Raw genomic sequence first — 15,210 nt, 5'->3', positions numbered from 1 at the left:
TCCTCTCCCCTCCCTTCCCTCCCCTTCCCTTCCCTTCCCTTCCCACACTTTGCTAGAGATAATGTGACTTTTCAGGGAATTCCCTTCCTCTTTGAGATCCATATAAGCCTGGAAAGAAAAGGGAGGGAAACAAAACCTTCTTTGCCCAAAGCCAGTGGGTTTGTCAAGGCCAGTCATTTTTGTGCCCTGTATTAGTTTAATTTTCTAGAAATTCATTTTCATCTGGGGAGAGATTTATTAAGTGATAGACATTGTCTTAATAGATACCTTAGGCTGTGCCTCATTTATGGCTGGGTGGAGGTTCACTGAGGCGTTACTGCCAGCCCCAACTTGCAGGCTGGCAGACCAGTATGGGGCTGTTGACTAGCCCTTGACATAAATATGCTAGAACTTGACATATTTACCTGAGTGCTGAGGGCCCTGGACATGATAGGACAAAGCCTGAGAGCATGAAGGAATCTGCACTGTTGCTTGCCCTCAGGTATTTGTTACGTTAAGAATGAAGAGCTTTTTATTCAGAGCACTGATAAGCCTGACTGTAGATTTTTACATCTGGCACTGGACTTTTGGCAACACCCCCAGAGGGAGAAGAAATTACGCAAATTGTTTAGTGCTTGGGGCAGTGTGCTGGTGCTGCCTCACCTAGGAAAACAAAGACTTTAGTGTGGTCCTTGTGCAGGGGGAAAAAGGAGTTACTAAAATCAGGATATCCCCAGATCATAACTTTCAGATGGGAGCTTTGGATTTCTTTTTGGACTGGAATCTAAATTGTGTTTGTTTAAGTAAGTGAAGGAATCCTAGTGTTATTAGTTAATCGATGGCTTGGGTGAATATAGAATTTGTCAGAAGTAGGATCCTTCCTGCTCAATCACTTTGGATGAAGAAGTGGGTTCCTGTCCTGCTATCCATCATGGCGCTACCTCCAGGCATAGCTTTTTGTTTTCCTTTTGACTAATGATGAACATGATAATGTGGTTTTAGCTGTTAAACAGAATAACTTTATAGTTATGCATTTCAAGTATGTGAAAAAAAAAAACTGAACTAGAGAGTCACAACATACAGATTGGTAAAAAAGAAATGGAGATTGACTCGCTGGGGACACCTGTCTCAGTGTGGAAAGTTCACCGTAAAGAGTCATAGTGATAACCAAGAAATCTGGAATAAGCTTCTCATCAGGATTGTAAAATCATGGCAGCAATGGATAATAATAATAATAATAGCTAGCTTTTATATGGTACTCTATGTTTTGCAAAATGCTTTGCAAGCAGTATTTCATTTGATCCTCAGAACAAGCCTGGGAGGTAGATGATATTATTAAGTCCATTTTATGGATGGGAAAACTGAGACTGACAAAAGTTAAGTGAGATTACTCAGTGTCACACAGCTAGTAAGTATCTGAGACCAGATTTGAATTCAGGTTTTTCTGACTCCAGGTCCAGTGTTCTATCCACCATGGGACATAGATGCCTCATGGGATAGGTCATGTATTTATTTTGCATATGACCTTTGAGTTTTCAAGTAAAGGGGGTGAGGTGGGGGTGAAGGGCTTCATAAATGCCTGTCAAATTTGTTGAATAACCAGGTATTTCTATTTCAGGCTTCTAGTCTACATAAAAAACATTGTCTCTTTCTACCATAAGATCTGCAGTCTGTCATAAGTTCTATAGCCATATTTGTACTCAATGTTTCAGTTAATGCTATCACTTTTACAATCAAAAGAGTTTCTATGAAGACATTGAACCAAGCCCCTTTGGAATACAGGGCATGGTAGAAACATGCTACTGTTTATAGTTTCTTTTGATATAATTGTTGTTTTTCTTTTCAGGACCATTGTAAAATATGTAGTGGGTATTTCACAGAAAACTTGATTTAGCCTTTATCATGACAAGCCGTCTTCTAATTTGTTTACCTTGATGCCACAGAAGAGATGGTAGGGTACAGGATGCAGTGTTGCAGTAGCTTCAACAACTGAGTTCTTATACAGGGGGTAGAGAGAAACAACGAATGAAGGAAGAGCCTGAATGTTAAATGTTAAATTTGCCGCTTTGGTGCCCACTATATATAGCACTTTCAAAATACTTTCCTTTCACTAGACCCATGAATTGAGAATCACAAATATTATTCTCTCCATTTTACAAGTCAAGCAAGTGAGAATCAAGAAGATTCTTTAACTTGTTCCTGACGTTAATCCAGGTTCCCCTTATATGAGAAGCTCAAGGCCCTCACCACTGTGCTTCTCAATGCAAAGAGGATGGGGAGGGTGGGAGTGAGTCATGGTTCACTGTTGAACTCTTAACTTTCTTCCTTATGTCTCCAGACTTCTTAGTACTATTGAAGTCTGTAGGAATTCTTTGTATCCAAGAGATGTGCCTGCATCAATAAATCAGACTTTGCTCCCACCACTGTGGCCCTGAAGCTTTCAACCCAAAGCCCAGAGCCTCATGAAGGAATATATTGATCTTTTGGGAGTGATAAATAATAACTTTTATTCAGGCATGCATGCTCTCTGAGAATTGGTTTCCCACCACCACCTTTAAAAAAATTTTTTTTAAAGTTTACTACCATTATACACGATTTGAGGAGACACTCTCAGGATTGACATGGCAAGGAGATAAATATGGTTTCTTTAATAATGGCTTCATTTTCTGAAAAAAAAAAAAGAACAAAAATATAGTGGATATAAGAATGATCATTGACTGGTCCAGAATAATCCATTCAGGTCCAGAAAGTTCAGCAAAGAAGCCCCATCTTAGTCATCATTTTTAGATTTCCTAGTGAATATTTTGAAGCTTGAATTTCAATTCACTTAACTAAACATTTATGCATGTAAGTTGTAGAAAGCTGGGTGTTATGGGCTAGGAAGATTGAAAATTCTCTAAAAACATGATGCCTTCACTCATAGAGTTTATCTTCAAGCAAGGGAGGGATGGTGAGTAGAAATAGGAAAGTTATTATGAGACTACCACAATATTACAAGTGAATGATAAAGAGAGACTGGATCCTTTAGGATGGTGGCAGTGGAAACAGAGAGGAGGGGATGGGTAGGAGAGAGAATTGCTGAGATAGAATCAGAAGGACTTTGTAATGGACTGGAATTTCCCCAATCTGATTTGATCTCCTCACAATTCCTGAAGATGGAAGGCAGGATTATTAACTCTGACGTCCCTGAAGCTTTTTATTTAATAAGTTAGAAATACTTCAGCCTCAGACCTCTAATCCTAGTCCTAGAGGAGGACTAAGTTACTGGCTGGATATTAGTGATGAAGAAGAGGGAGACTCAAAGATAGCACTGGAGTTTCAAACTCCAAATTCTTATTTAGAGATTGCATAGGGAGTAAGGTGACTTTAGAACAAAAGCAGGGCTTATTTTCAGGTTGAAGTTTTGGCTTCAGGGAAAAAAAAACAACAAAAAAGCATTGGAGGGTGGGAAGGGGCTTGCAGGTTCTTACTCTCCTTTTAATTTCAATCATTTTCTTAAAAAAGCTTTCCATTGTTCTTTCTTTCCTCCCCTGCCCCCCGCCACTCCTCTCACCAAAGGGAGGCATTTCTTATTTGCTCAGATGTGCTTAAAGCTTTTACCTATGCATATGCCATATCAGGGATAAAACAAGTTATCTGAGAGATTAGTGTGACAGACATTCCAGTCTTCCTTAAGCAAAGTAGCTTTTACAGTGGGGAAAGTGATGAAATGCACAGGGTGGCAGTTAATAATAGGCTTTGCTGAGAATATTAGTCATTCCCTTGTATTGAAAGCAGAGAACTGAATACAAAAAAACATTCATGTCGTATGATGCTGGGTATGATCGGTGGCGCCTCTGTGGTTTGGTTTTAAGCCTCTTCTTTACAAATTGTTTTAAGTAAAAAAAAACTTTTCATCTCATAACTTGGGGTGTGTTTAGTTTCTAGTAAATGTTGGCTTTTCAGCTCTCTTCTTCTCTTGGATGGAACAACTATGCAAACCCCATAATCCCATCTTCCTCAAAAATGTTTCATTTTAAAAGCAGGTAGCATTGTCAGCTGTGGCTTCCTGAGATACCAGGACGTTCTTGCTCTCAGCTGTGTTTACCAGTGTCTCCCTCCTCACGAGGAAGGATGGGCAGAGTGACATCTGACTTTTACATCAGAGTCGAGCTTGAAGGATGTCACAGGAGGAGAATGTGGGCAAAGTCTTTGCATCAGAAAGGAGGAAAGCCCTTGTTTAGTAAATGAACCTGGAGGGAACGTTTAGCTGTGGGGAAAGTTCAAGGAATTCTGTATTTCCTACTTTTGCTGAATGAAGCTTCAAGGGGTCCTTGTATTGATTTTTTTTTTAATAAAAGAAGGAAAGGTGACTTTCAGCATAAACCAGGCAAGACTTGATGATCCTCAAGAGCTCTACAAGCACTCAGTCAATCTCATTTAAAAAAAAATCAAAACAAAACAAAGAAGGATAGGAAAGGATGATAGTTTTGGGACATTTTGACCCTTTGTGGTATAAATAACATGTAGTCCTTCTATGGTTCACACAAGAAAAACCAAACAGATACACAACTGGTAGAAGCCACTTAATCCCCCACCAAAGAATATCGTTTATGACGATAATTTGGAGAGGCACTTAGGCTACACCTGCTTAGTTCTTTCCAGTCTCCTGGAGACACCATCACCATGTCACTTTGCTTTTGCACATCATTGAACAAGCACAAAAGGATTAGTGGTGTTTTCCTTCTAGCATTTCATGTGGTGCAGCCCCTCGAAGTCATTTGGTTACTTTGGGGCTGGAGGCTTTAGTTTTCAGGGAAAAAATTCACACCCATACCCTTTCTGCCTCTTCTCCTCTCCCCCAACCAAACTCACGTGTTTAACTTGGGTCTCTTAGACTTTGCTGTCTCTGTTGAGAATGCATATATTAAGGAGAATGTTCGAAAGTACCACGCTTTTGGGAATGAGGTGATAATATTTGAGCAAAGGATTAAAAAAAAGAGGGGAGCTAGAAATTAAAACCCAGAACTGGTGGGACAAAGGACTACATGATCAAACTCCTCCATGGAAACACTGTTTTCTTCTGGTTGTATTCTACCCCCAACCTTTGGGGTAGAAAGTCACAGTTCAAATAGGGTCAGTGGATGGAGCACCAGCCCTGGAGTCAAGAGGACCTGAGTTCAAATGTGACCTCAGGCACTTACTAGCTGTGTGACCCTGGGCAAGTCACTTAACTCTGATTGCTTCAAAAAAAACCCTTAGAACCAGATGATCTAGTCCATAATAAATATAAAGGTGATGTCTGTTTAGTAGCCCACGGACCTTCCTTTGAAAAAAATTAATATCTTTTTTGTTTTCAGTTCTATTATTCTTCCTCAACTCATTGAGCCACACCTTGTAAAAAAGAATTAAAGAGAAGGTTGGGTGTGGGGGAGCAGTTCAGCAAAACTAACTAGGACATCCATTTACTCTGATGGCATGTGTAGTGTTCTATACCTATAGTCCTCCATCCCTGCATGGAAGGAAAGAGAGAAAGGTGCATTTTCTCATTATTATAATGATATAGTGTGCCTTTAACCTTTTGGAAGCTATGGTATTCCTTTCCTTTCTGTCCCCATTTCATCTTCTTGTTCTCCCCCTCCCCCACTAACTCCTCTATGCTCCTACATTTCTTGTATGTATGTTCCCAGTATGTTCCACTTAGGTAGAAATGCTGGAAAGACTGAGCTTGTCCACTTTAAGCACATGAGGCGGAACCTTGAAAAGGCAATGAACTCATTCTACTAATTGTAATTAGCATGAGGTATTTAGCAGGTTATTGGCCTCCTTAAAACTTCAAAGTGCTTTGTTAGCCTTTCTCCTAATGGCCGGGCTTAATTCTAACTGGGTTAGTGCCCTTTTTCTGTAACAAAAACAACCACCACTTACTCTTTAGAGAAAACTAGGTGGAGCCTTTTTTTAAAAAAAATAAATCCAAGTTGTTTTCACTTATCCTCCTCTGATCTTGAAATGTTCTTTTCTCTCCGTTTTCTTTTAGTTGCTAAGAAACTGCCATTTTGAGAGAACTGTAATTAAATTTTGATTTTAATTTCAGGATCAAGCAGGAAATGTAACACATGCTCACTGAAATGAATGGATGATTGATAGCATTAAGCTTGTCTGTTTCCAAATCAATGTAGGGAACTCAATGTGATTAGTGTCCCTAAGTATTTCTCTGTCACAGGGACACAGCTTTTGAAATGTTCTTTTCCAACAAACACAGCTTAACTTTTTAGAAATACTATGGCGCCCTGTGTATGCTGGGAAACTAGTTACCCTGAGCTGGATTAATTTATAGGTGTAATTTAAGAACCCCCTTATTCTTCTGGTCCCAGGGATGCAGTATATTGTTTACTGACCTTGAAGACATTAAGCAACTTTGCTGTGGTGTACATTGGCTGACCTATTACCATGTTATGGCAAAAATCAGGGAACTGTTATAAGCAAACACGTTATTATGTACAGAGTGGGAAAGGAATGTGAGACAATTCCAATGGTCAGTTCGTAAAGATGTCTTCTTTGTCACTTGGGTATTTTCTCTCTCAATAATTACTGGTTGGCATGAAACAGACAGTGTTGGTTTTCCCCATCTACACTTTTTAAATTTGACTATGGCATGCCGTGACAATACTTAACTTTTCTCTTCAGATGCTCTCCCCTTACTTAAAATGAAATTTCCCAACCACTAAAACAAAACACCCAGAAAACCACATTCTCAAGAATGAGCCTTTAACATCTGTGTCCACTACAGATTGACTTGAGCTTCATTCTAGTAGTGCAGCCAACCCTCCAAATTAGTGATAGCTGCTTACCACTTTTGGACTTCTTTGAATTGCTGTTCTTAACTTGGGAATTCCCAGGAGTGACTCAGGAGTCATGATTTTAAAGGTATACACACTCACTGTTTTCATGTTCAGTTGCAGTTCATTTGCAACTGATCTTCGAACATTTTCTTTTTTTAAACTGCAAGTCATAGGTGAGTCAATTATTAGTATCTCTGATTTTTTTTTTTTGGATGTTTCTTCCAGGCTCCTCTTTAAAACAATTTAAAATTTAATAGTAAATTATTTTTGTAGCTACTTTAAAATAAAATTTAAAAAAAAATGTAGAATGTCCATTTTGTTACTAAGTAGAAAAAGTAAGACTTAATATTTTATCAAGGAGCAACTGATCCCTATAAAATGTAAGTTCTTTGAGGGCAGAGACTATTGCATTGTTTTTTCTTTGTATCTTTAGTGCCTGGAACTCAATAAATGTTGAGTGATTTATTCATTTGAATCTCTCCCCCCTCCCTTTTTTTGACTATTATAGTACCTTTCATCCAAGATATTATTAACACCAGTGATGACTCATTATCATCATTACATTTATTAGGCACCATGAATTCAGGGCACATTGATAGGTGCTAGATTTAGCCATGGAAGGCTAATTCCTGGGGCCCACGTGAACAGGCAGCCCAGCTTAATTGCTCAGTAGAATTATTAAGCAGTAGGAGAAAAATGAAATTTTCCATTTGTCTTTTTTCCCAACTCTTCAGAATCTATAACAGGGATTTAAAAAAAAATAAAGCCTGGTTATCCAAATCATGAACCTGTTTCTTAGAGGGGAAGAGTTTGACAGACATTACTGGAAGGTAGATCGAGAGAAACGAAACACGTTTCTCTGCTGAAGCTGGCATACTAGGCCCAGTTCCAAGATGTTTCAGACCTCATTCTATGACTTGTTTAAGGGCAGAGAATAAGGTTGCAAAGGAAATCAAAGCCTGATGTGGAGAAATGAAACATGAGGCCTACTGACTTTTAAAAAACATTTTAAATAACATTCTGTAAGGTTTCATTTTATACTGAAGGCAGCTGTAATAAGTTTTGGGAGATGGTGTAAGGTTTCTATTAAAGAGAGATCATGCTTGCAGTTTTTGTACCCAAAGTGAGAAAGGGTGTGTGTGTGTGTGTGTGTGTGTGTGTGTGTGTGTGTTACATATTATTTTGTATAAGGTGAGAATGTTTGAAAACTGAATTAAAGCCTTTAAGAGATAATATATTTGGTATGTGGTAATTCACATATGAAATAATATTGAACTGTTCCTAAGTTTTTAAAAATAGCCTGTGTAGCAGTGAAATAATTTAATAGCTACAACCCAAGCATGTTTACTCTAAGTAAAATAAGACTGCCACTTTGTAGTGACCGGTCAGTGTTGCTTTAGTGACTAAATTCCCAGTAGATGTTTGGAGCATGCCAGATATATTGGACTGTATGAAAGATCCCATTGTTCTTCAAGCATCATTATTTGCTCTTACACTCACAATGTTTGCTTGTGAAATAATTTATTGGAAACAAGCATGTTGAAGAAAGGGCACTTGATTTGAAATTCAGTTGATCTGGCTCTGAATATTTAAGCTTTTCTAGTGCCTTTGCTCCCAAGAATAAATATTTAGGTTCACGGTACTTAAAACTCCTAGCTTAAAAAAAATCGGGGAGAGAAATGAAACCAACCACCTCACCTGCCCCAATGCTTTCAAGAGCATGAAGTAAATGACCTGATAGGCAGGCATCCTTCAGCTCTGCATCAGTGGTTCACATGTGAATGGAGCCAGTAGGGACGGAAATGGTTTACCATTTGACAGGCGTGAAAGAGCGTACTTTGTGAAAGGAGAAGTATGGGTATCCAGCCAGGGGGCAATTTTTTGTCTTGCAGAGGACATCTTCATAATTCATGTCAATCGAAACTCTTGGTCATGGGGTGAGGGGGGGAACCTCAGAAGGAGCAATGAATGGAGAGGATTAACTCTATCATTGCCACCTAGGCAGGATGGTTGGCCAAGGATTCTACAAGACTTCATGTCTGAGTGATGAAAGGGCTTAATTCTCCACAGATGCCAAGGTTTTAAGATGCACAAATCATTGTCCTCCTTGCCAGGCATTTACTGAATGATTATTTGCATGTGACTGTGCTATCATGATGGGTTTTTTTGAAGGCTTACAATCTAAGACAAGCATATTTTTGGTGATTTTTCAAAAGGATTACAAACTTTTCTACGTACATTTTCTGAAATAACTCCAAATTTGAGAATCAGAACTTTTGACCTCTTTACTTAGCTGCTGTGTGTGACATTGGACAAATCACATACCTTTTTGGTGCTTTGAGATCTCTATGATTACATTTCACATTGGCAAAGTGGTTTGAGATCCTTAAAAGAAAGGTAGCTAAATGTAATCACCAGCTTCTGATTTTTAGTTCTTGGAGGTCAACAGGAGACTTATATAATAAAAATTCATTTGCTCATGGTTTGGCTCTTGTAAAAAAAAAATCCTGTTAAATGATGGCTTATTGTTGATGCCCCTAACATGAAAAGGATCCGTGAATTAAGGATTTAATTAACTTCTTCTAAACCAGTACATGGAGACAGTCTTGCTATATTGTAACATCCTTGGTTTCCTTTGCCAATTTTTTGTTAGGCAGGTGGAATGTAGAGGTGTTGGTACCTATAGTGGAGAGGGAAAGAGAGCATGGTTCTGTATGTTTCTGTGACCATAATTTTACATTTAAATACTATGGTTGGTGGCACAGTGGAGAGAGTGCTGGGCCTGGTGTCAGGAGAATTCATCTTCTTGTGTTTAAATCTGGTTTTAGACAATTATTAGCTGTGTGACCCTGGGTAAGTCACTTCATTCTGTTTACCTCAGTTTTCTAATCTGTAAAATGAACTGGAGAAGCAAATGGAAAACTCCTCCATTATCTTTGCCAAGAAAACCCCAAATGGGGTCACGAAGAGTTGAACACTACTGAAACAACTGAACAACAACAAAATTTGGTTGGGATACAGGATGTGAACGGATAGCTTGCTGGACCAGTTAGTGGTAGGACATGGGGATGTGGGACATTTGTACTGGTGGTTCCCAGTACTTTTCCTTTAAATATAGAGTAGTCTAGTGTAATACCTAATTTTGTGAACATCTCTATCCTCAGTTGTTTAGTTCCTTAGGATAAGCAGCTGAAGAAAATATTTGGGACCATTGAGGTCTATGCAGGAATTTTTCAATTCTGAGGGAATTTTCCAAAACTGTTCTTCCTTTTGGAAGACCCTTTCCCTTGGAACAAGAGGCAGGAGTGAGGAGTGTAAGGTCACTGACTTGCCTTACCACTCAGGCAGGCATCCTTCAAGAAAAACAAAACACTGGTGGCACTTCTGGCTTTGGTGTCACTTAGAAGACACAGGAGGATTTCTCCCTGTCCCTTGCATTCTTACCTTGCCAGGATAACCTTGAAGTCAGAAGTAAATTCCACGATAAGTATGCATTGTAGTGAATTTAGCAAGGGAGGGAATATGTTGGGTGGACTTGGGAGGATTTGAGATTTTCACTAATGTGGTTGTCACACTCAGAAAATTATTTTCTACTTTATAAATATATAATATAACACAGTCTTTGGAAATACCATTCTTAGTATTCATTTTGTCTCAACTGATGTCCAGCATGCTGGGTTTAAATTCAGGGTGTAAGTTATTTGATGAGTGGCTCCCATGCATATTCATGACTTCTGGCCCTGGTCTAAACAGACTAAAAGAAAAGAAATCACAATTTCTCTGTCAAAATGTCAAAAGAAAACCCTTTCCCAGGCTCATTAGGTGGTGTGTACCTCATCCTATGATCTTGCAAACTCAAGTTTTAACAGGGTTTTTTTTTTCACCCATTTTCTAAATGAGTATTCTTTACACAAGTGCAGTGCTCCAGTGGTCTCCTTTGAAGTGTCGTTTTTGTTATACGTTTGTCTCTAGTGTTATTTCTGAGGAGTCAGCCAACAGGCTTAGAAGCCCCTGGCACAAGTTCACTAATAGTTTTTTGGCAACATAGCTTATTTATGCATCTTCTCCCCCTCTCTTTTGTTCTTCTCTTTCTTTCTCCTAAACCTAACTCCCCCACCCCACCCCCTCTTTTTACTCTTCTTCCTTTAGAACGATCTCCCCACCGGCCCATCCTCCAAGCGGGACTGCCGGCAAATGCTTCTACAGTGGTCGGGGGTGATGTCGAGTTTGTCTGCAAAGTCTACAGTGATGCCCAGCCCCACATTCAATGGATCAAACATGTAGAAAAGAATGGCAGTAAATATGGGCCGGATGGATTACCCTACCTTAAGGTTCTGAAGGTGAGAACGTTCTGAATCTGTCAATAGCTAACACACTTACCTGAAAATATTATAGTCTCAGGGGTCTTGCAGATAGATACGTTGTCTAATTTACTCTTCAACATAAGACAAAGTTAGATCCTTGACCAGTTGGGATTAAGCATAATTAAGATACTGATGACTGCTCGTGTTTATTAATAGAGTTTTGAAGTTAGAATTAAATCCCTGTTAATTATATGTCATCTTTTAGGAAATTTAGGTTTTTCCTTATTCTTCAATCTTCTTTCTTTTAACACCTGAAACTCATTCCCAGGGCATTACAAATGATGGTCTAGAAATGTTATTCATATTAATGTGTTAGTGAAGTATTGGATGAGATTTCTGTGAATAACCTATTCCTTATGTATAATTGCTGCAAAGACCCCATTTTAGAAGCAACACCGTCGTGTATAGATAGATCTCTTCATAAGGAAGAAACATGGTTGGCACTGTAGGTCATTTGTACAAATGTAGATCATTTAATCATCTGATAAAGTGTATCTCCCATGTCCAGAACTGATTAGAAGATCTTGCCCATAGTAGATTTTTCCAAATGTTTGTTGATTTGTTGAATACCAGGTTGTACCTAATGACCATTATTCTAAAGAATAATCTTTCAGGAGAACTTTAGGCAGATTAGTTTCATAAGTTTTATTGACAGCTTTTGTTTGACCACATGTTGATTTCCAAATATATTCCTTCATCCTTTTCTGACCATTGAGCCATCATATTTGAAAAAGAATGAAAAAAAAGGTAATTCAGTGAAACTAATCAATACAGCAACAGAATCTGTCAGTATATGTCATTCTTGAGACCTGTAGGCTCCCATCTTTGCAAAGAAGGGAATGAGGCTCTATTTTTTTCATCTCTTCTTCAGACTGGCAGATTCTTTAAAGAAAAGTTTCTACTAATGAGAATTGTTCAGCCAGCAACACCAAGACTGAGCAACCTGGTGGAATACTACAAAGCCACTGCTATCTGAAACCAATTCAATTAAAGGACCTGTTTAGATGTTTCTCTCCCCTTCCCTTCCCTTTTCTCCTTTTAACAATTATCTCATTATGTTCTTTTTTTAAAACCATGGCCTTTTGGACATCGGTGTTTAGGCTAAATGACCAAGTTTGATAATGGGCTGTTGGTGGTGGGACCATAGAGACAGTTAAGTCCTTTCTGGACTGTAGTTACAATGTTCTCCTATGTTATTGGTCTATTCTAGCATTCGGGGATTAATAGTTCCAATGCAGAAGTGCTGACTCTGTACAATGTGACTGAGGCGGACGCTGGAGAATATATTTGTAAGGTCTCCAATTATATAGGGGAGGCCAACCAGTCTGCCTGGCTCACTGTTCTGCCAAATCAACAAGGTAACACTGTTTTTTAAAGAAAGCTGGATGTAGAAGAGAACTGGTGCTTTGGGAGACTGCAGGCAGCTTATAGGATAACTCTTGTGGCCTTGGTACATTTACAATAATCCTCCTTTGGTGATGCAACTGGGATCATGCCAGCAGCCATGGAAAAATACCCACAATGTTCAGTTTGTTTGAAATAATTTTTTCAAAAGATAATGCTCCCCACTCTCTCAACACCCTCTAATTGGAAGATGTTCTTTCTGGTCAATCATATTGACACCACACACATATTGAGACTTAAAAACACATCCAAGTAGCTCTAGAAACCAAGGTCTTTGCGTAGAATCATATATAATCGCAGCTGACTTCTCTTCAATCTCAATCTTAGAGAGACATTTTTGTAATCACATGACTGGAGTTTGTCAAATACATAGAGATTTCTTGCTTAGATGCTTGATATTCATGACTTACTCCTTTGAGATTTGTTTCTGTATGGTTTGTTAGTCTCAGGACAGTTTCAAGTATTGAATTAACCTGTTATCTGTTGCTATTGGTTAAAAAGCATTGAATTTTTCTCCACCTTTGACTTGTCGCTCTAAGTTTTCAAGTATGTGCTTTGTTAAGTTGAGAATGATGATGATGATGATGATGATGCAGAAGTTTATCTAGGCCTTAAAGGTTTTTGGAGAACTTCACATATATTATATAATTTTTTTCCTTGACTACGAAAACTTTTCTCTGCACTCTCTTTGTCGTAAGATCACAGATGGAAAGCTACAAGGCACCTCAGAGGCTACCTAGTTGACCCCCACATTTTATAGATGAGGGAACTGAAGCCTGGACATGGAAAATGATTTGTCCCAGGTAATAAGTGCCAGAGATGAGATTTGAATCCAGGTCTGGGCTCTGATACTTAATCCTGTGTGTGACCTTGGGCAAGTCACTTAAACCTTTGTGGGCCTTGTTTGCTTTGTCTGCAAAATGAGGAGGTTGGATTAGATGACCTTTAAATCCCCTTCTAGCTCAGAATCTATGATGATGTGAGATTTCATTGTCATATAACTGTAGAAAAATTGCAAGGGAAAAACTGATTGAACTTTGAGGCACATTTTTAGGCTTTTGTGGAACCCTGTGGATGCCTCAGAGCCTCTACTTTGGGTCTTTTGTCATATTTCACTCCACAGTACCTGTTCTTTTTATCATTAACAATAATACCAATAGCTGGCATTTATATAGATTATAAGGTTTGCAAAGCACTTCCCATAAGTCATCTCATCTGATCCTTACTATAGCCATGTGAAGTAAGTAATATAGACAGCTTTATTCCTTATTTTACAGATGAGGAAAGAGCAGCTGAGGAAGTTAAGTGACCTGTGTAGAGTCACATAGCTAAGAAGTACCTGAGGTAGACTTCAAATTCAAGTCTTCTTGCCTCCAAATCCATTCCTTTATTCCACTTCTCTTTACACAATGAGGAACTACAGTCAAGAGTAAGCCTGGCTTTGGTGACTGACACTGCTCTAAAACCACCCCAGTCAAAAATGAGAAACAGAAAAAAAAAAGAACCTTTGTGGGTTGATTTTTCCATGTCATTTGATTGCATGCATGTTTAGGTGGTGAGGTTAGGTTTGGTGACGGTTGTTTGGTGATTACTCTTGGAGGTGAGCTGGGCTCTCTTGGTATACATCTTCACCTTTTGGTTGTGGGCTTTGTGGATGGGGTCGAGTCGGAATCTCCTGGTGACCGAGCACCCGCTGAAGACAGAGGGGCAGCCAGTGCCTTGTGGTTCCATAACCCCTTCTACAATCATTCCCATGTTGTCTAGCCTTTTTTCTTGCTTCCCTTGTTTTCTAGGCCGCCGGTGTTAACACCACGGACAAAGAGATTGAGGTTCTCTATATTCGGAATGTAACTTTTGAGGATGCTGGGGAGTATACGTGCTTGGCGGGTAATTCTATTGGGATATCCTTTCACTCTGCATGGTTGACAGTTCTGCCAGGTATATACTGCTCTCTCTCTCTTTCAGTGGTTTTTCCTCTTTTCTTGGTTGATTGCTACAAAATTAACACAGCTTCTGTCTCAGAAATGGCCCTTTTTACTCCTTCACAATGATGGACACCGTAGGAAAACAATGTGTGTATATATGTACATATATATATATATGTACATATATACACACACATACACACACACACACACATATATATATATATACATTTTTTTTGATTGGAGGGCAGAAAGTTGCCTTGATAATTTGCTTGCAAACACGCCATTGCATTTCTGATCAAGTAAATTTCACACCTGAAATCTGAAAGAAATAATTTTCTGTGCATCTAGTGAGCTATCAAGTCAGTGTTTAAATTCACACACTCATACACACACACACACACACACACATCTCTTCCTTTAAGGAGGAATTAGAAATGACTTTGAAAAATTTAAAACCATTTTTGCTCCTCCTAATCTCTTTAAGTTGCTTTGAATTGGTTTTTTTGTTAACCTCTTTAATGAAACAAAACCTGTGTATTTTGAGGTTCCCAGCGAGAAAGGGCCTCTTTGTGGAGGGCGTACAGAAGCAGTGTGTCACCTACCTTTGGGAATCGGCTCAGTGCATGTTTTAATAAAATGAATCCTTAATTTGCTTTTACTGCAAAGCATGCTCTTACCATCTTGGGATTGATGTTATTTCTACCCTGCAGAGAA

General features: G+C 38.9%; 1 protein-coding gene across 8 annotated transcripts in view; it reads left to right on the top strand.

Annotated features, from left to right (window-relative positions):
• The window catches only part of FGFR2 (fibroblast growth factor receptor 2), a 117,871-nt gene that overhangs the window by 63,561 nt on the left and 39,100 nt on the right, over nucleotides 1–15,210 (top strand). For 4 of the 8 annotated variants that reach the window (XM_027839807.1, XM_027839804.1, XM_027839805.1 and 1 more), the window contains 2 exons: nucleotides 10,950–11,140; nucleotides 14,362–14,506. In XM_027839807.1, the coding sequence (XP_027695608.1) occupies nucleotides 10,950–11,140; nucleotides 14,362–14,506 (336 nt within the window). Of the gene's footprint in view, nucleotides 1–10,949; nucleotides 11,141–12,374; nucleotides 12,523–14,361; nucleotides 14,507–15,210 lie in introns of all 8 variants that reach the window. The other 4 variants (XM_027839806.1, XM_027839803.1, XM_027839800.1 and 1 more) reach the window with 2 other exon arrangements.

This window comes from Vombatus ursinus, unplaced genomic scaffold, assembly GCF_900497805.2.
Source record: "Vombatus ursinus unplaced genomic scaffold, bare-nosed wombat genome assembly UNPS02014833.1, whole genome shotgun sequence".
Classification (NCBI taxonomy): Eukaryota; Metazoa; Chordata; class Mammalia; order Diprotodontia; family Vombatidae; genus Vombatus; species Vombatus ursinus.
This window is presented reverse-complemented; position numbering and strand designations above follow the sequence as displayed.